Genomic DNA, 21,693 nt, shown 5'->3' on the forward strand with positions numbered 1-21,693 from the left:
GAAACAGCGCTTTTGCAGACTAAGTGATTTTTACTCATTTTTAAACTTAAAAATTAATTCGATTAACAGTTATTTCGGTTAACACTACTTTTCGTAAAACGTATAAAAACGTTAACCGAGGCCCGACTGTATTTCCTCCCTCTGCGTAGCCTGGCATCAGGGGCCCCTATGGCCTTTGGGGACTCGGTTGAGTTGCACCTCTTGCGCACTTGATAGCTATGCCACTGCTATAGTTCATTATTTGTCATCTTGCTCACTCTGGCTTTGAGCTGGTCAAATCTTTGTTTGCCAGAGAAGAAAATCCTGCTGAGTCCAACTGGCTTAAAAACAGTTGACTTCACACAAACGGTGTGCCCTCACCAGGTGGTATGGAATTTACAAATTCAAGGGATGATGAAGGTGATAATGGATATAGGCGGGGTGGGGGGTATTTCTCACTAGCTAAGTGGCTCTAGGAGAGCGGGCGACCCTTAATCGGGTGGTTGCGAGTTTTTTGGGGCCGATTAAATGGATACGACTTTGTGAGGAAGTCAACAGCGGCTGTCTCTGTGGAGAGTGTTGCCCCCGCCATAGGAAATGTGGAACTTCTGCCGCTGGCTTTGGAGATGAGAAACACCTCAATGCGCTGTTAAGCAGGGAATGTTCAATGTATGCATGAATATGGACCGTGGGCATCATGGATTGTAGCCTGATTGGCCAGTTTTGTAGGTGGAATTTACTCGCGGGAACTGTGATGCCCGAGTGGATTGCCTTTGGTCTTGAGTGACGAACGGTCTCTCTTAGACCTACGGTATGCAAGAAATGTCACCTGGAACTTTTTTTTGCAGCTGAAAAGTGTTAACATTGCAACCTCTTGCAAACAGAAATCGTGTTATTGATGGCTGGGTTGATTCTCACCTGGTTATAAACCCACCCACTTTAATACAGTCGTTTTATTTAATGCCACTTTATGACCAGTATTGTGCCAGGGTTGCCATCTGTTCAGGAATTGGCATCTGTGTTCGGGTGGCAGGAATTGACTCCCACCGAGATATGGCACCGGTAGTGAACTTTGTTACGGCGTACTGTACAGTAGGTTTTATATACCTAGGCTGACTGAGAAATATTCATCCGAGTTTGTTCTGTGTAAAAGATGGCAACCCTATATTGTACTGAGATCTGTTTTTTACTCTTTGTTACAATATGGCATTTTCAAAAGCATAGATAAGGTTGAATGGTCGCATTGTATTTTGGTGTCATCTTTCAGCCTTCAGGCCTTAAAATACCAGATATAAAGCAAGAGGATGTGGGTACTGCAGATCCTGACCTTGATGGATAGCTGGATTCTCTTTTTCTAGATAGAGCTGTTGAGGGCATCCCTTGGCCATCTCCTGCAATGAAATCACAGCATGACGCAGCTGGACCCAGCCAGGCTGTTGGAGTTGGGGAAGTGGGTCATCCCTTCAGCATTTTCTGCTTCTACTGCAGGTATAGTGGAAGTCATAAAGTACGGGGGAGATTATATGTCCCTTATTTTCCATGCAAATATAAATCTTTATTCAAATGGCCATACTTCCTCTGTACAGCCTTGCTGTAAAGAAGGTACTGTATCTGATTTCGGGATGGAGTGAAGCATTGTCTATTTCGAAGGAACGATTAATAACTGTTAACTTTCCATATCACATGTGTTGGATGTATGTTTAAAAATTGTTCATATTGGTTTCTATTCACATTTTTTCCCCTTTATTGTTACATGTGCATAATAAGTACATCTCTTTCCTGCCCAGTTTATTTTCCTTCAGTGATCCTTGACAAAATCAATGTTTGTGGTTACAACTCGCATAATTCCACGTATATCATTTACATTATGGAAAATATTTGTTAGATTATAATATCAGGATGCATACCACCGAAGTTTAATCTGGACGAATATTTATTTATTATGCGATGACTGCTTATTTCTAAATTTGTTATGACATATAGGGTGTGGGAACAGTGAATGAATAGTATTCTATACAATATAATTCAGTCGGGCGCAGTATACTTAAGCTCTATATATTGTGTCTGTAGCGGCCTCCAGGATCATGTAAACATACAGACGGGAATAGTGTATCCAGGACACTGAGGTTGTTTTTATCTCTGAGCTCAGAAATTGCTCACGTATGTTGAACATCTTTCGCACCGTACGTAGCCAACCTTTTATTACATCAAACAGAGCAGTGCCGCTTATAATTTACCATTGATGGGTGTGAGTTGAATGTTGAGGGGGTTTTTAAAAAGGTTTTAGTGAGTCTCTTGTTACTTCTCTTGATGTCTTGAGTACACTCTTACCCTATAGTCGCGAGTGATGTACACAATGTTTCACTGCTATGTTTTGGTACGGTCAAAACATTTCCTAAAACACGTTGAATGAGGGCAACATTACACACATTCTTCAGTATAATTAACATACCTTTTCAAGTAATTTCGAAATTAAATATATAAATTACCATACACTAAATTCTTATTGATTTAGCGTGCATTGCTACAATTGATTTGCATTCCTAATGAATTATTTACAGCGCAAATATGAATCTATTATACATTTTATTAACGTACTGTATTGTTTAAGGGTCGCGAGTCATTTCCAGTTTGGACTGGAAGTGAATTGCACGTAGTGACCGCATGACTAGCATGGTGAAGTATAGTCAACCCCCGGTGAGAAGGTCATTATCCGGCAGTAGATTGACAAAAGGGCTGTACTTATACACAATGCCACCAATGCTGTTGATGGTATCACATATTTCCATCACATCTGCTACTTCCCATGACCATCAAACACACAATGCTGGTTCAGTGTGATTTTCGTCAGTGGTTCAGTCCCTTGGTTTCTAACCTCTGGGTGCAATCTGCATTGCCTTTTTTGCAGCATGGTCTGCTAACTTAGTTTTGCAGCCACAAACAGCACACAGATTCAGATCTTGATAACGGTGTGATGTTGGTGTTTCATGGAAACTTATCAGTGCTGTATACGTTTGTGGTCTCTGTGGTTGCGCTGATAGGATATAGATGGAAGCCACTCTCCGACTTTGCGGGTGTGAAAGTGGAGTTGTGGCATAGTGATTAGCGTACTGCGATTTGAGTTTAATTCCCAAGAATGGCTAACGAGGGATATCAGGGATGAACGATGTCTAAATCCAGTGCTGGATGCCTTCTTCCCCAATCCACACTGACCACTGTGGTCATATATGGCCAAACAATCCCCAAGACTGACACGGCATAGAAAGGCCACCTTCATACAGTGGATTGACAAAGGGACCGACATTATAATTCGGTTTGTGGCAGGAAACAGTTTCCACATGACAGCCAACTTTGACTTTCAAAAACATTTAAGTTTTTCTTGTATGAATCTAGAGCAGTGCTTCTCAAACTTGTTAATTCCAAGAAATTCACTTTCCAATAAACTAACTTTCCAATAAACTCACTTTCCGAGCTGGCTTGATCGTCGTGCGCACACTTTTTGCCCAACTGCGCATGGATTGACCGAGGGAGGAGTTGAGAGGGCCTTGTGAGAGCCGGCACGGGGTCGGCGCTCAAGGCTGTCTACTGCCTAAGGTCACGGCAACAATGGAGCAGGGTGGGTGGTGTGGGGTGGGGGAAGTGTGGGAGGTGTTGAGTGTGGGAGGTGTGGGGGGTGTTGGGTGTGGGGGGTGTACGGTGGGGTGTGTGGGGTGGGGGAGGTGTGGGTGTGTTGGGTGGGGGAGGTGTGGGGGGTGTTGGGTGGGGGGTGTGTTGGGTGGGGGAGGTGGGAGTGCGTTTGTGAGAGGCGTGAGGTGGGGCGTATGGGGTAGGGGATGTGGGGGGTGTGGGAGGTGTGGTGGGTGGATCGGCCACTGAACGGCATGGAGGAGGAGAGTTTGTTTGTCCCAGCTTGTGAACAGTCAGCTTCTTTCTTTTCCTATAATTCCGAAAATAACTGCGGCAGCACCCCTGGTACTTTCCTGCGGCATGTTGGGTTGGTGTGCCACCACACCGGTTGCGAAGCACTGGTCTAGAGGACGATGCGGTGAAATATTTTTTTAATTGTTTAAGCCGATACATTGAAATTCTTCTGATCCATGCCCTCACTCTAATATACTTGTAAATAATGTGACACATGTATTGCACAACTCCTTATATATACAAAAAATGTGATTATTGAATGATTTTAGTCCATGGTAACCATTTTCAGGTGACTCATCTTATCTGTGAAAAAAACAGATAATCAGAAGATGTGTATGTAGGTGTAGTATAATAATTTATTGTAGTAGTGTGTAGAGGTGTGGTGTATGGTGCTTGACCTTCAGCAGAATAAAGATAGCGGCAACAATTGGCATCCTCCTCACAATTGTTGTAATTGTAATCTTCATCATCTTCTTTGGTTCTTTCGGTAAAGTCACGTAGAATGAGAATAAAATAATAAATTGATAAAATAAAATAACACAATAATATTCTCACGACGTTTCGGCCACAACACAAGCGGCCTTCATCAGGTGAAGGGAGCGAGACTGTCTGGTAGGACAGCGCTGGAGTGAGAGAGCCACGTTCAGATCACGGCTTTTAAGCTGTGTGAGAGGAACAAAGAGCCTTGACGAAGGAATTAGCATAAAATTTAGCATTGAAATGGCTGAATGATTAGCTTGTGACTGGTCACAGAAATAGCTATGTTAAAAGTTAAAGCATACACATCCGCAGAGGCACCCATTGTTAAAAGGAATTAGCATAGAATTTAGCATTGAAATAGCTAAATTAAGGCATTCGCTTGTAACTGCTACAGAAAGTTACGTTGAAGTCAGAGCATACACATTCACCGAGGCACTTAGTACAAATCAAAACAGGAGAATTTAGCATTGAAATAACTAGGCGAATTTAGCATTGAAATAACTGGGTGATTTGCTAGTGACTGGTCACAGAAATGACTACACATCTGAGCTATTCACAGTACTATATAGTGAACCAATAAAAACTAAAATATAAATTACCTTCATGTTATCAATAAACTCTATATTCTCCAATCAGCTAAGCTACCAACCATAAGTCGTTATATATCACAATGCTATATGGCGAATATAGAGTTTATTGATAACATGAAGGTAATTTATATTTTAGTTTTTATTGGTTCACTATATAGTACTGTGAATAGCTCAGATGTGTAGTCATTTCTGTGACCAGTCACTAGCAAATCACCCAGTTATTTCAATGCTAAATTCGCCTAGTTATTTCAATGCTAAATTCTCCTGTTTTGATTTGTACTAAGTGCCTCGGTGAATGTGTATGCTCTGACTTCAACGTAACTTTCTGTAGCAGTTACAAGCGAATGCCTTAATTTAGCTATTTCAATGCTAAATTCTATGCTAATTCCTTTTAACAATGGGTGCCTCTGCGGATGTGTATGCTTTAACTTTTAACATAGCTATTTCTGTGACCAGTCACAAGCTAATCATTCAGCCATTTCAATGCTAAATTTTATGCTAATTCCTTCGTCAAGGCTCTTTGTTCCTCTCACACAGCTTAAAAGCCGTGATCTGAACGTGGCTCTCTCACTCCAGCGCTGTCCTACCAGACAGTCTCGCTCCCTTCACCTGATGAAGGCCGCTTGTGTTGTGGCCGAAACGTCGTGAGAATATTATTGTGTTATTTTATTTTATCAATTTATTATTTTATTCTCATTATACGTGACTTTACCGAAAGAACCAAAGAAGATGAATCATTGCAGTCACGAAAGCTTTAAATCGAAATTTAATCTTCATCATCTTTTTGATTTAAAGCTTTCGTGACTGCAGGAATTCATATTCTTGGTTCTTTCGGTAAAGTCACGTAGAAGGGAAACAATAATATAATAAGAATATAAAACAATAAAATTCTCACGACATTTCGACTGCAACACAAGCAATCATCATCAAATGTAAAAACCACAGAAAGAAAATTCAGCAAAGATGAGCGTTTTGAATTATATAAATTAAAAAAGAGGGATGACATCCTCTCAGCCGACAAGGGCAATGCCACTGTCATCATGGATAAAATAGAATGTAACAACAAAATTCAAGAATTACTCAACGATGGCACCTATACAAAAATAAAAAGAGATCCCACCAACAGCCTCGTCATACAAACCAACAAAATAATTTCTGATTCAACCGCATTAATTGATCAAACCAAACAGTTCTCGTTGAAACCTGCTGCCAGGCCACCAAGATTATGCGGCTTACCAAAAATACATACAGTAGATACACCCCTTCGTCCCATCGTCTCTACTATCAACTCCCCCACCTACAAACTGGCTCGTTTTCTGTCTGAAATCCTGCGGCCTTTCACTGGAAAAAACACCTCTGCGGTACAAAATTCTACTCACCTGGTATCGACAATCACGGGTATTTCCCTGTCCCCAGACGACCTGCTTGTCAGTTTTGATGTAGTTTCCTTATTCACCAAAGTTCCTGTACCTGACACCATCGCAATCATTGAAGACTTGGTTCATCAAGGACTAAACACTGAGGTACCCCCCCTGGTGAGACACTGCATAACCAATACATACTTCACTTGGAATGGAACTTTCTACAAACAAACTGAGGGCACCCCAATGGGCTCCCCCCTATCTCCGGTTGTAGCCAACATTTTCATGGAGAAATTTGAGACTGGCGCCATCCAGACTGCCACTCTGCCCCCAACCTTATGGAAGAGGTATGTGGATGACACTTTTGTCATCTGGCTACATGGCTGGCCTGCTCTAGACCAATTCCTCGACCACATCAATTCCATACACCCAGCCATCAGATTTACCATGGAAGTCAAAAGATGGCAAGCTACCTTTTTTGGATGACCTAATAAAAAGAGACCTGATGGTTCAATGAGCCACTCTGTCTACAGTAAAGCTACCCATACGGATGCTTACCTGAAACCGGATTCTCACCACCATCCATCCCAAAAGAATTCCCTCATCAAGACTCTGCACCATAGAGTCCAATGCATATACGACCAGGAACACATAGCCAGTGAACTCAAGCACGTACATCAAGCTCTTAAGGCTAATTGGTTACTCCGACTACACAATCCGCAAAGCTATCACTCCAACCATGAAGAAGGACCCTCTTGAGGAGCCTTTCAAAACCATGACTTTACCCTACATTGCGGGGATCACAAAAGAGATCTCCAAAATCTTGAATAAACACAAGATCCAGGTCCGATTCAACACATTACATAAAATCCGTGATCTGGTTCCGTCTGTAAAAGATGTGATTCCGGACATACAGTACCCTGGCGTCTACAAACTAAGTTGCCTCTGTGGTAGTAGTTTTATTGGAGAAACCAAACGACATGTCTCGGACCGCATTCTTGAACACAAAGCAGACCTAAAACACGGTAGGACCAACACCTCGGCCGTGGCAGATCACTGTTATAATTCAGTAGGCTCACATGACATTGACTTCTCCAAGACAGAGGTTCTTTGAAAGCCATCTGGCTACCATGAGAGATTCGTTCATGAGGCTATCCACATATACAAACACAGAGACAATTTCAACCGAGAAGATGGATTCTGGCTTAGCAATCATTGGAAGGATTTGATAAACCATTTCGGGTCTTAATTGATTGTTCACGCTTACAGTGGCTTTCAGACCGCATCCATTATTTTCGTCTTCCCCCTCCTCTTTTCCAAACATAGATGGACTCGTCCATCTGAATAACTGCCAAAGCTATCTTCGTGGTGCTAACGTAAAAAAACGCCACTTTTTTCAAATTTTCTTGCTGTGGTTTTCACACCTGATGATGATTGCTTGTGTTGCAGTCGAAACGTCGTGAGAATTTTATTGTTTTATATTTTTATTATTTTATTGTTTCCCTTCTACGTGACTTTACCGAAACAACCAAGAATATACTTCATCATCTTGTCACTGTCATCCTGTTATCGTACACTCCTGCTACGTAAATCCACCGAGCACTCCGTATTTATCTTCCACCATAGGCTATCATATATTTTTTTAGCAACGCGTCCCGCACAAGCTCACGTCTCAACAGTCAGTGTGGCGTCTAAACTTGCGCATGTTCTCCGATCACCGTGTTTCTTGTCTCTTCAGTGTAATTCCAAGCATGCACCTCTCTCTGCTTCTATCGCACACTTCAGATTTTGTTAAGTTGTCATCGTCAATATTAGCTGAAGAAATACAACAATGTAACTGGTATGTGCTGGAAAATCACCTGCAAATGACGAAATTGGGATTACACAAAAGCAGCATCACCCCCTTCCGCAAAAATGTTGCAGGACCCTCCTGATACAGGATCTTGGGAATCAGTGAGGCTTCTTGGTTAATAAACATAACAATAAATAAATGAACATTTATGATTCATATTTCATAGCCGGTAGTACGCATTCCTTAAAAATAATGCTTCCAAAGACAACCGCATGTTGCTGGGTGTTACAGAATCATTTTTATGCATGCCTTTTTTTACCTTGTTAACAGCAGAAGTAGTAGCACCATCAGTAGAAGCACCAGCATTGTGTTTATTTATTTCTGTGTCATTATTATCAGACGCAGCAGAAACCGTCATGACTCTATTATCGTCAACGCAAACCATAGAATCATTATCAGCAGCAGCATTTGCTGTAGTTGGGTGCTGTGATTCAGCACTTTTGGGCCCAGCAAGGGCTGGTGGAAGGTTCACGCAGCTCTATGGAGCTCCCAAACCCTCTCGGCTCTGAGATGGTGAGGAGATGATGGCAGCACAGCAAGCGGACACTTGAACACGTCTCTGCAAGGCACTGAGCGTTATCGTCTATTGCATGTGTGAGCTTTTTCCATGGACTCCAGTGTCCTCCTACGTGAAAAATACTAAATTAAACACTCTTGAGAGTCGGTGAAGGATTACTGGATAAATCACGTGATCATCAGTGGCAATAAAAACAATGACTTGCTCATCATTATTGTTACTTTGGTAAAGTCCATGGGGTGGAAGGTGTGGTGGAAGCCATTCAGGTCGACATTCACCCTCTTATTCATCACGGGTAATTGGAAAAATGTAAGTGCCCAACAGAACCACTGATACGAAATGCCTCTTATCTGAGTAGAACACGTCTAATAGTAAGACTCGAACCACGGATAATGGAAGCTCTCCACATGAATTACAGAGCAAAAAATAATGAGTTTCGTTTGATGAGGTTGCAGATGAGTTTCAGTACATTAATACAGTCCGAACTGCATACATCTTTACAATTACAGTATTTTAATTATCTTAAAGTGCATAGAGGCACATCATACATGAGCAAAATGTAGGTCTCATGGTATAACTGGTGATACGGTTGGAGCAGTAGAGGACTCAAGGATGACGAGAGACTGTCAACAAGGGTGGACTTGAAATGGGTAGCAGGAATTTGTACCGTGCAATTCCTACACAAGCCAAGTGTAATATTTTGGACACGTGGGATTATTATTACATATAAATTAAGTATAAGCATCACCTTAAAGTTATTATCCAAATCATATGATGAAAGCAACATAAGGAATGTACCTGTGTGCAGCATTGTTATGGGTGGAGGCAGGATTGCGCGGTGCTGAGAAGCCTGATTCATCTGCCACACGGAGGGAGGTGCAGCAGCAGCAGCAGAGAGCCTTGTTGAGCGACCTGAGCTGAGAGTGAGTGTCCGCAAGCCTCCACAGCACCGCACGCTGAGAGCCACTGGTTGGGGCACGACATCCACCAGCACCACCAGGTGATAAGAGGCGGTTAACGCGGTGGGCTTGATGTCCGCAGTGGCCCAGGGAGGCTCTTGAAATCACGGCCACCAATGTAACACACGTGCTTGAGTGGCATGCTGTGAAAGGTGACCTCATGCAGAGAAAAACAAGCAGTGTAGAAAGTGTAAGCAAGGTCACCCCACAAACCTCGTGGGCCACATATAAGCTGTGAGTTCATGGGTTTTTTTTCCTTTTAAAACTAGATGTAATTAAATAAATAAAACCTGCAATCTGATTAAACTATTATTAATATATTTTTTACGTATATAGTGTGATGCTCTTACTGTTGAGGGCTCTGGATGTGGAACCAGGTAAAAGTATCTGGAGCTGGAGCGGCCGAGTGGAGCGGCTCTTGAGCTGGAGCCAGCAAAGCCGGGTGGGGTACTGTCAACTCGGGTAACCAACAAGCACACGTTTTGGAACCACTGCAATAGATATAAAAAATCAGACAATATTGCTCCTTCATATATCTGTTCATCAACATACAAAATACAATATTTGTTTACTCTTCTCGTCAACCACAAGGCTTTCTGGGAATGCATACTGTGGGTAGCATTGGCACAATGCAAGCAAATTCTTGACTGCTTTTGACATACATCAGCAGTCAGGCTGACTTGAACCAATTGTGGGCTTCCATAAAGGTATCGTCTGTTATTAAAGTGTTATAAGGCAGCAGTTTCAACTGCATGGTGGGAAGTTTCACTGTACCGTATTCCTTACGTACCATACTTTAGTATTTTGTATTGCTTGGTGGTCAGGTAGCCTGCAGCAAAATGGAGTACTTACAAGAGAAACAAAACATGTCATGTTGTATGCAAAGTTTTAGAGTATTTTCCCTGTGAAATGGGAATTCCAAAGATTGTTTTTCCCAACGCCACCAGAATCTCGGAGCATTTTGCGCCAGCACTATCATTTTCAGAACCCGGGGTGCGTTGATATGGAACAGGGCAGCAGGGGTCGGCAACCAAATTAACAAGAAGAGTCATTTTTTTAGGATTCCGTAAAAACAAAAGAATACTCTATATTTGAAGAGCCGTAATGAATGTACGTGGTGAAAACGAGACGGTGGTGGTCCTTAATAAATAAGTCACAAAGCAGTCCTTAAAGAGCCACATTGTGGCTCCGGAGAAGTGGGTTGCAGACACCTGAACTAGGGTCACCATCCTTTCCAAAGACTAAACCCGGACAATGTCTTAGACGAGGTCTGTCAACAACCGTACGGTAAACAGGAATAAAGTTCAGCACAGTGCCGGTACCAGATCTCGACAAAAATCGCTTCCTGCCACCCAAACACAGACACTGATTCCTCTCCAGGTAAAACCCGCACAAGTGGCGACCCTAATATGAAATCACATGTTGCCTCTCAAGCAACATCAGATCTGTTGAAGCAGCTGTGAAGCATATTCCACAAAGGTGATGAAAAATAATAATGTGTTTTACCCTTTCTGGCAATAAAACAGGTGTTAAGATGTTCAAGCACAAAATATATATCCTTTGCAAGGCATGACGTCTGAATTAACCACACATACTTGTGGCAAAAGATAAAAACAAACATGCTCTGATAATATATGCATTGTCTTTGAAACTGATTGGCCTACACCAGAGACAGCCATCTTTATGGCCTTTGTCTCACCACCAGTGTTAGACGAGAGAACACCAAAAATTATGAAAATAAGAATAGGTTTATTTTTCATAATTTCAGAGCCACAAGGGTGGCTTGGAAAATCTTAGCTAGAACTGAGTGTTCCTTATCGCACATTTTACAATAAACTTGTGTAAGGATCTCAAAATGCATCTTTATTGTAAGCAGTCGATTATGAACACCCCAGGGAATCATATTCTTGGTTCTTTCGGTAAAGTCAAGTAGAAGGGAAATAATAAAATAACACAAATAAAACAAAAAAAATTCACGACATTTCGATTGCAACACAAGCAATCATCATCAGGTGTGAAAACCACAGCAAGAAAATTTGAAAAAGTATTTGTTGCATTCTGTGTAACAAAACAGCAACACAGTACAATGTTTATCATGTTTTTAAAAATGTCTTATTGACATGTTACATTTCACACAAAAAGTTTACAAACAAGTTATATCATGTCCAAATGCTGTTTCCTCAAATAAGGCATGTAACAAAACAGGTGTTTGCCTTCCCAAGGGACAAATGGTGACAAAATAGGCAGTCTCAGTTTAACAAAGCGCACGTAGCGTTTGTATGTTCCAATTGTAGTGGCCTTATTGACGTCGGAGACTGTTCAATTGAGGCAACACGTATTTATTACAGACGCTTCAATTACAGTGGCGAATCTGATACTTGAAGAGATAACGGCCTCTTCACCCGTACTCTACAGATGGAACGTTCCTTGAGCTTTAGCCCACGCTAGCTCCCTGGCTCCCTCTATCCTGGTCCTCTCTCAGGAGGCTATCTGACCTGGCCCAGCTTCGGCGCAGGTCCCGATCACCAGCCACACGAGTCCGGCCCTCAGAAGGACATTGGGTCTCGCGGCTCTGGTGTCGCACCCTGGCTTGCTTTGCCCGGCCCTCAAAAGGACAGCGGGCCAAAGGAGTTCCAGGGTCTGGCTAGTCGATCTTTTTTCACTGGCTCTTCATCTTGCTTGAGTCGAACTGCCTCTCAGCTCCCCGGGTCCCACCTTTTATACTGTCCTTCACTGAGGGGTGGGGCTGGGAGGGATCACAGCATCCCCCACAGCCCAACACGGGTGGTGGCCGTAGCGGACGTGTTTGTGGCCACCGTTATACAACCGCGTGTCACCCTCCTGTAACACCTCTACACATGCAGCCATAGTCCCAATGAGTGAAATTTGATGAAATCAAGAAGGAACATACCACTTCAATTAGAGTTACAGAAAATCTACTTGAATCTCTCAGATTCTCCATTCTGTTCACAAAAAATACTTTTTCTACTCCAGCAAGATGGGGGGGAGATGTATGAATTAATTGTTTATTTGTAAACCGTCTAGCGAGTATCATATTGTATGTAAAACATTTTCGTGGGATCCCATTCGTGCGTCTATTTCATCTTGGGGAGCACTTCATATTCACCACACTTTGTCTATGAGAGGGAAGCTGTTGTCACCCTGCTTTTTGAACCAAGAGGCAGCGGAGGTTGCTCGAGCACACGGATTCGTGGCACCGACAGCCATTGCCTGTCCGTGCTGTTCATGTTCAGCGTGGTAACGCGTTCACGTGCTTCTCGAGTGGCAATGCGTTCACGCGCTTCTCTTGTCAAGCCGCGTGTGTCTTGCCGCCGTCATGTTTCATGCTTCCATGGGAGGAGTATAAACATGTCTTTCCATTGGAATATATGTTTTTAAAAATAGCATCACGCGCTGATTCTTGCAATCATCAATATGGCGTGCAAGAGATTTAGATGGTGAACGTAAATCCAATGAGTTGAATAGCAAAAGTTGAAAAAGAGATGTGTGATATTCCTATGGTGAGGCAAATTTGTAATTGGTGGAGAGAGGAAAAGCATTCCTGCTCAGTCATTGGTGATCATGAATACCCATGAGTGACCTCTCACCGCAACGAGAACCAGGGTTGTGGAATTCCTGGGTGCTGCTCTCTTGTTCTGTTACAGTAAAAATGTAACCTTTATTTTCTTTACAAAGTAATAAACTATTCGCCTGCTTAACATATCGCCCTCGGGGAGTGCATAATTTCAGCAACAATACAGGCAAACTCTGCACCTGTTTCAGCATACAGTGTCTCATCAGCAGTCAGGCTTGCTTCAACCAACGACGGTGAAAATATGTTTTTGGCAAGGCCTAGTTCTAAGTAAAACTATACAGTACTTTGCACAAATAAAAGTTCACATTTTAAATAAAATTAGTAACAAAATAAAAAAGCAGACAATAAGCCTCCTTTACAGATCTGTTCCTTCACGTAAAAACTAAATGTATTTTATATGCATCCCATCAGCCAGACGTGTGATATGTCTATTATCTTTTATTTTCATATGAATTTAAATTACAGAAGAGGTTTGTTGTGGCTCCATCGGTGTTTTTGTGGCGTTCGAAGCAGCATAGGGTGAGATAACCAAATCCAGTGATGAACAATTAAAGAATATATTCTTCCACAGGACGAATGTCAATCAACTGTTTGCCTTTTTGTGAAACAGCGCTCAAGCCATAATGTTGAATACAAAAAAATTATTCAGCAAATTATGTTTATTAATTATTGAACAATTGAAGCAATTGGCGGGACCCCGGGGTCCCATCACTGCCCCGGGGTGGGAAAAACCGCGTAGCGACACGAGTCTTGCCTTACCGACAACAAAACTAGTGTCAATTGATTGGCCTCGTCGAGAGCTACTCGGGGCACTAAGTTTCATAAAAAGTTGAAAAATTACATAAACACGTTAAATTCACTGCGGGGGCGGGCTCGCCTTGGTAAAGAAGCTGAGGATCGACGGCTGACCGGAGGGCGTTTTCGCCGTGCGCGACTGCGGCGGACGCCCGGGTTTGCGTTTGGCCGGTGGGGTGGCGCCCATCGTGTTGATCGCCACCTGCTGGCGCTTGTTGGCGCAAGTCTGGGCGGGCGGCGCATTGCTGTCGGGATCACGAGTAGGCGGACTGAAAAATAATAATTATTGACCTGATTTTTGCAGGACCCCGGGGTCCCGCCAAATGATTCAATTCATGAGAATGCTAAATATACAACAACCCTGTAGTTGCAGTGATTTCCAGGCACTGCTCAGAAAATAAGCAGAGATTCCATAGGGAAACGGCACCTGCTGCCTCCCGGCATGCATCCTGCCCCAGTGGAGTGGCCCCATTCCACACAGTTCACACGGATTCCTGAACAAGCGAAATCCACCCCTGGGGTTTTAACTCGGGCACATAGCTGTTTGTGCACAGACTTGAAACTATGGGTGTATATCGTGCATGCTGATTGCAGCACCAAAGACAAAGATTCCCCGTAGAGTCTTAATAGAATATCGGAGCAAGTGCTGTTTGCGAGGAGATATGAAGGCCGGCACGGCACACGAGAGGGTGGGTGGCCAGCACCGCACTTGTCCGCCTTTGTCTCCCCAGTGACGATATTAACACACTGCATTTCATACACAAACATGTACATTCACACGTTTGTGTACACATATTCTTAGCTATTTCGGTAAAGTCACGTTGAAGGGAAACAATAAAATATATATAAAACAATACAAATTCTCACGACGTTTCGACCATAACACAAACGGTCGTCATCAGGTGTGTCGGTTTGCATTAATTTATTTTTAAACGGTGTATTTATAAAAAACGTCAGCGCCACGCGCAGCGATTTGGCAGTTTATTTAGAAGGACTAGTCCATCTATGTTCTGAAAAGAGGAGGGGGGAGACGAAAAAAATAATGTATGCTGTCTGAAAGCCACTGTAAGCGTGAACAATCAATTAAGACCTGAAATGGTTTATCAAATCTTTCCAATGATTGCTAAGCCAGAATCCATCTTCTCGGTTGAAATTGTCTCTGTGCTTGTATACACGTATATATAATTTAGAAATGTATACAGTCACACTTTAATGGTATGTTATATGTGTAGGGGTGTTGTGGGAAGGTAACACACAGTGTGGGAAGGTGACACACAGCCACACCTTGGTGGTTACAACCACGTCCGCTATGGCCCCGCCCTCAGTGGTGTATGGGTATAAAGGGCGTGGAGCCAGAGAGCTCAGGGCAGTGTGTTGGGGCCAAGAATGAAGAACCAGTGAAGAAGGAAGGCCGGCTAGATAGACCCTGGGACTTCCCTGACCGCTGTCCTTTTAAGGACCGGCAGGGTAAGCCAGTGGTGCGGCCCCAGAGCCTCAAAGCCGGAGCCCTTTTAAGGGTCGGTCCGGTTGGTGGGGTGCCATGATCTGTGCTTGACCAGGGCCAGATCAGATAGCCTCCTCTAGCGCCTGTAGCTGAAGGAACTGGGAGCAGAGGAATTAGGCTAGATAGCCTAGGCGGTGTCCGAGAGTGTATACGGGTGAAGGGACCGTTACCCCTTCCAGTATAACCCTTGTTAAGTTGAATGGACAGTGCTGCCTCTACTCCACTGTCTCCGTGTCCCGTGAACCAACTGCAACTGGAGTCAGAAGTGGTCTTTATAATGGACACAAGATGGACAAACCGCTCGCAAGAACCTGGGGAGGAAGACGACTCTGCTGGGGCTGCTGGGACAGCGTCAGCGGACTTGGCCGACGATCCCGAAATGCCACAGGCATCCCAACAACCGCCGCTGCTGGAGGAGTGGCCGCCATTAGGGGACGGGTTACAGGCGGCTCATTCCCGTCTTGCCGAGCTGCTGTACGCCGCGGCATCCACACTGGAAGAAATTAACTGCACGGGGCTGGGGGTGCCGATGCAGCATGGTGAAGAACGCTGGTCAACGGCCGTTCCCGCCAGCACAGAGCCGCCAGAATTTGGATTCGCCGCCATGGCGGTGTCTACTACGGAGATTGGAGGGCCGCAGCACCACGTGGACAGCGGGGGGCCAATCACCGGCCGTAATGTCATCGCCGATGGACGTTCGCCGCTGGGACCAATCGGCAGGCGCAACGTCATCAACTGTGCGACCGCCGATGGTGACCCCCATCCCCTCCAGTGATGACAAAAATGGCAGGAACGACGCGCAGCGGCTGTTGGAAACGGAGCCATCGTTCCAACAGCGTTTGCCTGTGTTAAAATGATTTGTATCTGACGGGGGCGACTGGGGGGCTTTTGAACGTCGCTTCCTCGCTCATCAAGACATGTCCGGACGGACAACGAGGCACTGCGTGCCTTACCGGCCACGTTGGATGATGACGCTCTCGCCACCCTCATCATGGCCCCCAAGTCGTCGCGCGCTACACTGCAGTCGGCGCTCCGAGTCCTCGCCACTGTCTACGGGCCGCCATCGGACTGTCGCCAACTGTTCCACGAGCGACGCAGGGGCCAGAAAGAGTCGCCGCTTGCGTACCGTACGGCTCTCCTGGCCCTTGCAAAAGCGGCTTTCCCGTGCATGGACTGCGAAGGGGTGGACGTGATGGTTACGGAAAAACTTCTGGCGCTGGCTCAGGAACTGCAGATCGTTGTCATCGCAGCAGACGACGCGGACATGTGTTCCTTGCGGGCAGCAAGGAACATACACGCGCATCTGCTGTCACAACGCCGACCACCTCTCGTCTCCAACGGAGGGGCTGCGGTGTGCGCTGGGACGTCAACCATCCCCTCGCCTGAGGAGATCTTCGCTGCAGGTCGCCCTGCAGAGTGGAGATCCGGAGGGAGGCCGGCTCGGACGACATCGAGCCATCAGGAGCAACTTAAGATGGCGGGTGTACTCGTCACCTGCTACAACTGTGGCCTCAAGGGCCACGTGGCTTCGGGATGCCGGGCGCCGCGACAGCGACCGCCAGGACCCCGGCCGGACGGCGCTCCAGCCTTCAAGCCTTCGCATCAAACTCCGGCAAGTCGCGGCATCCCACATGCTCGGCCTGTGCACGCACCTGTCACTACCTCACGCGCTTTGATGTACGGATCTCGTGGTACGGCCGCCGGTTCGTCGGGTTTCGGCATGGTCGAGAGGGCGTTCAGACTGGGTCAGTGGTCTCAATTGGCTCACCTAGTTGTTGCTGCGTCGGCAGGCTCATCCGTTGTTGCGGGTCGTATCGATGGAGTTGAGGTGCGTGTCCTTGTCGATACGGGGGCATCGGCAACAATTGTGTCAGATTTGATCTATAATATCCTCCTCGTTCAGAGCCGCCCCTTGCTGCCAGTTGACGTTCCGTGTTATGCAGCAAACGGGGGTTCATTGGGTATCACAGGCCCAATCCGAGCACAAATTTGCATTGGGGATATCAAATTATCTGGGCCAATATTAGTCTCATCCTTGCTGGTGGTTCCGGGCTTGTTGGGGACAGACTTTTTGACCAAAATGGCGATTAAAATATTGATTGACCAGGGATGCATTGAGCTCCCTTCGGGCCGACGTATAACATTCCTGCCCTCCCCCGTCACCTCAAGGACGGCCTGCGTGACGATACAGGCATTCGTCTCTCGTACTGTGCGTGTGCCACCGGGTGCGCAAATGCTCGTACCTCTTCGGTTGCGTCGACCTTTCGCACCGGGTGTTTCGGACCACGGCATTCTGTTAGGGCCCTCCAAGGCTGGGGAAAACGGGCTGGATTTGGTGGCCGCTCAAACGATAGTGAAGGGGAGCGATGACCCGTTCATTATGGTCCTTAATGTCGGGGTGCAGACGGCTGTGGTTCCCCAGGGGACCGTACTTGCACATGCGACGTCGGTACCCGTAGAAGAAACGGTTATGGGACATGTGGGGACCGACCCTCCAGCTCGGCCACGTTCCATTGAGGATGATAGTTGGATGGATGCACTGTGTTCAGGGACGAACGATCTATCCGACTCCCAGCGTGACGGATTACGGAACCTTTTGATTGAATTCGCTGACGTCTTTAGCAAGCACAAATATGATATTGGGTGCACGAATTTGCTGCGACACCACATCGACACGGGTGCAAATGCCCCGGTACGTCAGAATCCTTTTCGGTTGAGTCCTGCCGAAAATGATGTTAAAACGGGTGTGGACGACATGTTGGCTGTGGAAATTATATCTCCTTCCACCAGTCCGTGGGGGGCACCCATAGTGCTTGTGAAAAAAAGCACGATTTTGTGTGGCTTTTCGTCGCCTGAATAAAATCTCGGTGGCCGATGTATATCCACTCCCCCGAATGGACGAATCTCTGGATGCTCTAGCAGGGGCACGATTTTTCTCTACATTGGACTTGTCAGGTTTCTGGCAACTTCCATTGTATGACGAGTCCAGAACAAAGACTGCATTCCGTACACCACACGGCCTATTTCAATTTAACCGGTTGCCTATGGGATTACACTGTGCTCCGGCGACATTTCAGCGCCTTATGGAACTGGTTTTGGCTGGCTTACAATGGGACGTTTGTCTGATCTATCTGGATGATGTAATTGTATTTAGCAAAACGTTTGACGAACATCTTTTGAGATTGCGCACCGTGTTCCTCAAAATGCACGCTGCAAATTTAAAATTCAAACCACAGAAGTGCCACTTGCTCCAAGAATCCGTGCGGTATTTAGGGCACATCGTCAGCCAATCGGGCATATCCACCGATCCCGCAAAAACGCAGTGTGTCAGCTCCTGGCCGACTCCCACCTCGGTGGCTGAGGTCACGAGTTTCAATGGGTTCATATCTTATTAGTTCCTTGCGGACTTCGCGACCATTGCTAAACCTTTACATGCCCCGACGGCAAAGGGAGTGAAATTTCACTGGGGCCAGGTCGAGGAGATTGCTTTCCGTTCCCTTCGTGACGCTCTCAGGGGTGCCCCACCATTGAGCTACCCCGATTTTTCCGAACCCTTCCTGCTCGATACAGACGCCAGCAATACGGGTATTGGGGGTGTGCTCTCGCAGGTTGTCGGTGGTGTGGAGCGCGTTGTGGCTTACGGCAGTAGGGTATTGTCTCCGGCGAAGCAGAGATACTGCGTCACCCGTCGGGAGCTGTTAGCCATTGTATTTTTTATTCAACAATATCGGCCATATTTGTACGGCCGGCACTTTACCGTCCGTACAGACCATGCGGCATTGCAATATGCCTTGTGGGTGGAACAGCCTCGGAGCAATTGTCTCGATGGCTCGAGGTCCTTCAGGACTATGATTTCACAACCACATATCGGAAGGGTGTTCGATACACTAATGCGGACGCGCTGTCTCGCCTGCCCCCGCCTCAGATTGCGCTTGTCTCATGGGATCGGGGCGTTGTAAGCCGCCGGATAACAGCCCCGCTTTAAATGTTCCGATTCTTGCTGCCGCCACCGAGGACCCTTTGTCTGCGGGTCCTATCGAGCAGGGGGGAGGAGACTCCTTGCTGGGATTGTCCGTTACGGAATGGGAGCGCCTCCAGATGGAGGACGCATCCCTCCTCGCGTTGCGTCGTCGTGCAGGGGGTTCCATGAAGGGGGTGACGGGGGTTGATTCATTCGGGCTGTAACAGGGGCTCCTTATGCATTGGGATTGGAAGGCCCACCGTCGCAGGCTGGTGGTGCCTTCTGCTCTTCAGGGTAAGGCCGTGTGGGCTGCTCACGAGCGACTGTTGCACCTAGGGACCCACAAGACCCTTGCCATGCTCCAGCTGGATTTCTTCTGGCCGGGCATGGCAAGGGATGTGGATGACCTCCTGGGTGCATGTACTCAGTGCGCCCAACGGAAGCCACCAGCGAGGGGCGCCTGTCCGCCAATACAATCTATTACGGTCTCTCGAGTTAATGAACTCGTCGCACTCGATATATTGGGGCCCTTGCCTGCGACCCCTAGGGGTAATAAATACCTGCTGGTTGGCGTAGAATACTTTACTCGATGGCCTATGGCATGGCCCCTCGCCAACCAGTCAGCAGCAGCCATCGCCGAGGCCTTTGTCCAGGGCTATGTCCTCGATAAAGGTGCTCCCGAACGGCTGCTGACTGACCAAGGGAAAAACTTCTCTGGCGTCCTTCTGCACGATGTGTGTGCACTTCTCGGTACAAAAAAAATCCGTACTTCCCCCTATCACCCGCAAACGGATGGAATGGTGGAACGCCTTCATAGGACCCTCACGTCCATGTTGTGTCACCAAGTGTGCGACTCCCAGACCGATTGGGACCTTCAGATCCCAGGGGTTTTGGCTGCCTACAGAATGGCTCCTCACGCGGCGACCGGATTCTCGCTGTTCTTTCTAATGTACGGTCGCGATGTTGATCCACCTATTGAGACTCAGCTGCGGGTCTCCAAACCAAACGAAAAATCGAAATTGGCCGACCATGTCAAATTTAATATCCTGAGGTTGAGCGAGGCGCGAGAGGCAGCCGCCCAAAACTCTAATTCCCGACAGAAGGCTAACGAGAGGTTGCGATCGCGCCAGTCACGCACACATGCGTGGAGACCGGGTGACAGAGCCTGGCTGCACTGCCCTCAAGTACCGTTGGCAACCTCGGCGAAATTGTTGCGGCCATGGAGGGGTCCTGTGGAAATTGTGCAGGTCATTTGGCCACAGTGTATTCGTAATCATTGGGGAAAACGTCGCTGGTATGTACACCCCTCGCGCCTGAAGCCGTTTGTGGCACCGCGCGTTACTCCACCACATTATACAGGCCAAGCATGTGATGTGTCCGCTGACTCCCGGACGGCAACTTCACCGCCTGCCCTTGATATGCCACTAACTGTTCCATCTTCAGGTGCCTCGAGAATGACGGCCTCCCAGCCGCCTGTGCCACCCGGCGGGGACGGGGTTTGTCCTCCTGGGATGCCGGAGGGTTGCGCACCCTAACGGACAGCGCCCACCGCCGGCCCGACCGGTTCTTCCACCTACGATGGCCCCGCAAAACGGACTCGCGCCAAAACGCGCCGGTTTTTGTAATGTTGCCTTCTGGTTGCACTTGTTCTGTTCACACTGTTCTACTCACCTGTTACGTCACCTTTTGCTGCGCTAACGGGTGGCTCGGGTAGAATGCGGGGGGGGGGGGGGGGGAAATGTACATGCTGTATATAGTGTATCTTTGTATAGGTGGATTGGGTTATTTATTGGGGCGTTTGGTTGTTAAGAGGCACACACGGCTCGGGGTTTTGTTGCGTTGTTATTGTTCAATATTGTTGCAGCCAGGACAGCTGCGGGCTGTACAGGGGTGTTGTGGGAAGGTAACACACAGTGTGGGAAGGTGACACACAGCCACACCTTGGTGGCTACAACCACGTCCGCTATAGCCCCGCCCTCGGTGGTGTACGGGTATAAAGGGTGGGGACCCACAGACCTCGGGGCAGTGTGTTGGGGCCAAGAATGAAGAACCAGTGAAGAAGGAAGGCCGGCTAGATAGACCCTGGGACTTCCCTGACCGCTGTCCTTTTAAGGGCCAGCAGGGTAAGCCAGTGGTGCAGCCCCAGGGCCTCAGAGCCGGAGCCCTTTTAAGGGTCGGT

At 46.8% G+C, this 21,693-nt stretch overlaps 1 protein-coding gene across 17 annotated transcripts in view; it reads left to right on the forward strand.

The window, feature by feature from the left end:
* LOC116939822 (pleckstrin homology domain-containing family A member 6-like) overlaps positions 1 to 21,693 on the forward strand; it is a 126,363-nt gene that overhangs the window by 23,137 nt on the left and 81,533 nt on the right. For 10 of the 17 annotated variants that reach the window (XM_076065195.1, XM_076065193.1, XM_076065197.1 and 7 more), the window contains one exon: positions 1,342 to 1,467. The exons of 5 other annotated variants lie outside the window; for them this stretch is intronic. In XM_076065195.1, coding sequence (XP_075921310.1) covers positions 1,342 to 1,467 — 126 coding nt within the window. Of the gene's footprint in view, positions 1 to 1,337; positions 1,468 to 9,508; positions 9,624 to 21,693 lie in introns of those variants that run through there. 2 more of the 17 variants (XM_076065200.1, XM_032948670.2) reach the window with 2 other exon arrangements.

Source organism: Petromyzon marinus, chromosome 7, assembly GCF_048934315.1.
Source record: "Petromyzon marinus isolate PM22_M1 ecotype Great Lakes invasive population chromosome 7, UKy_Petmar_22M1.pri1.0, whole genome shotgun sequence".
In the NCBI taxonomy this organism is placed as follows: domain Eukaryota; kingdom Metazoa; phylum Chordata; class Hyperoartia; order Petromyzontiformes; family Petromyzontidae; genus Petromyzon; species Petromyzon marinus.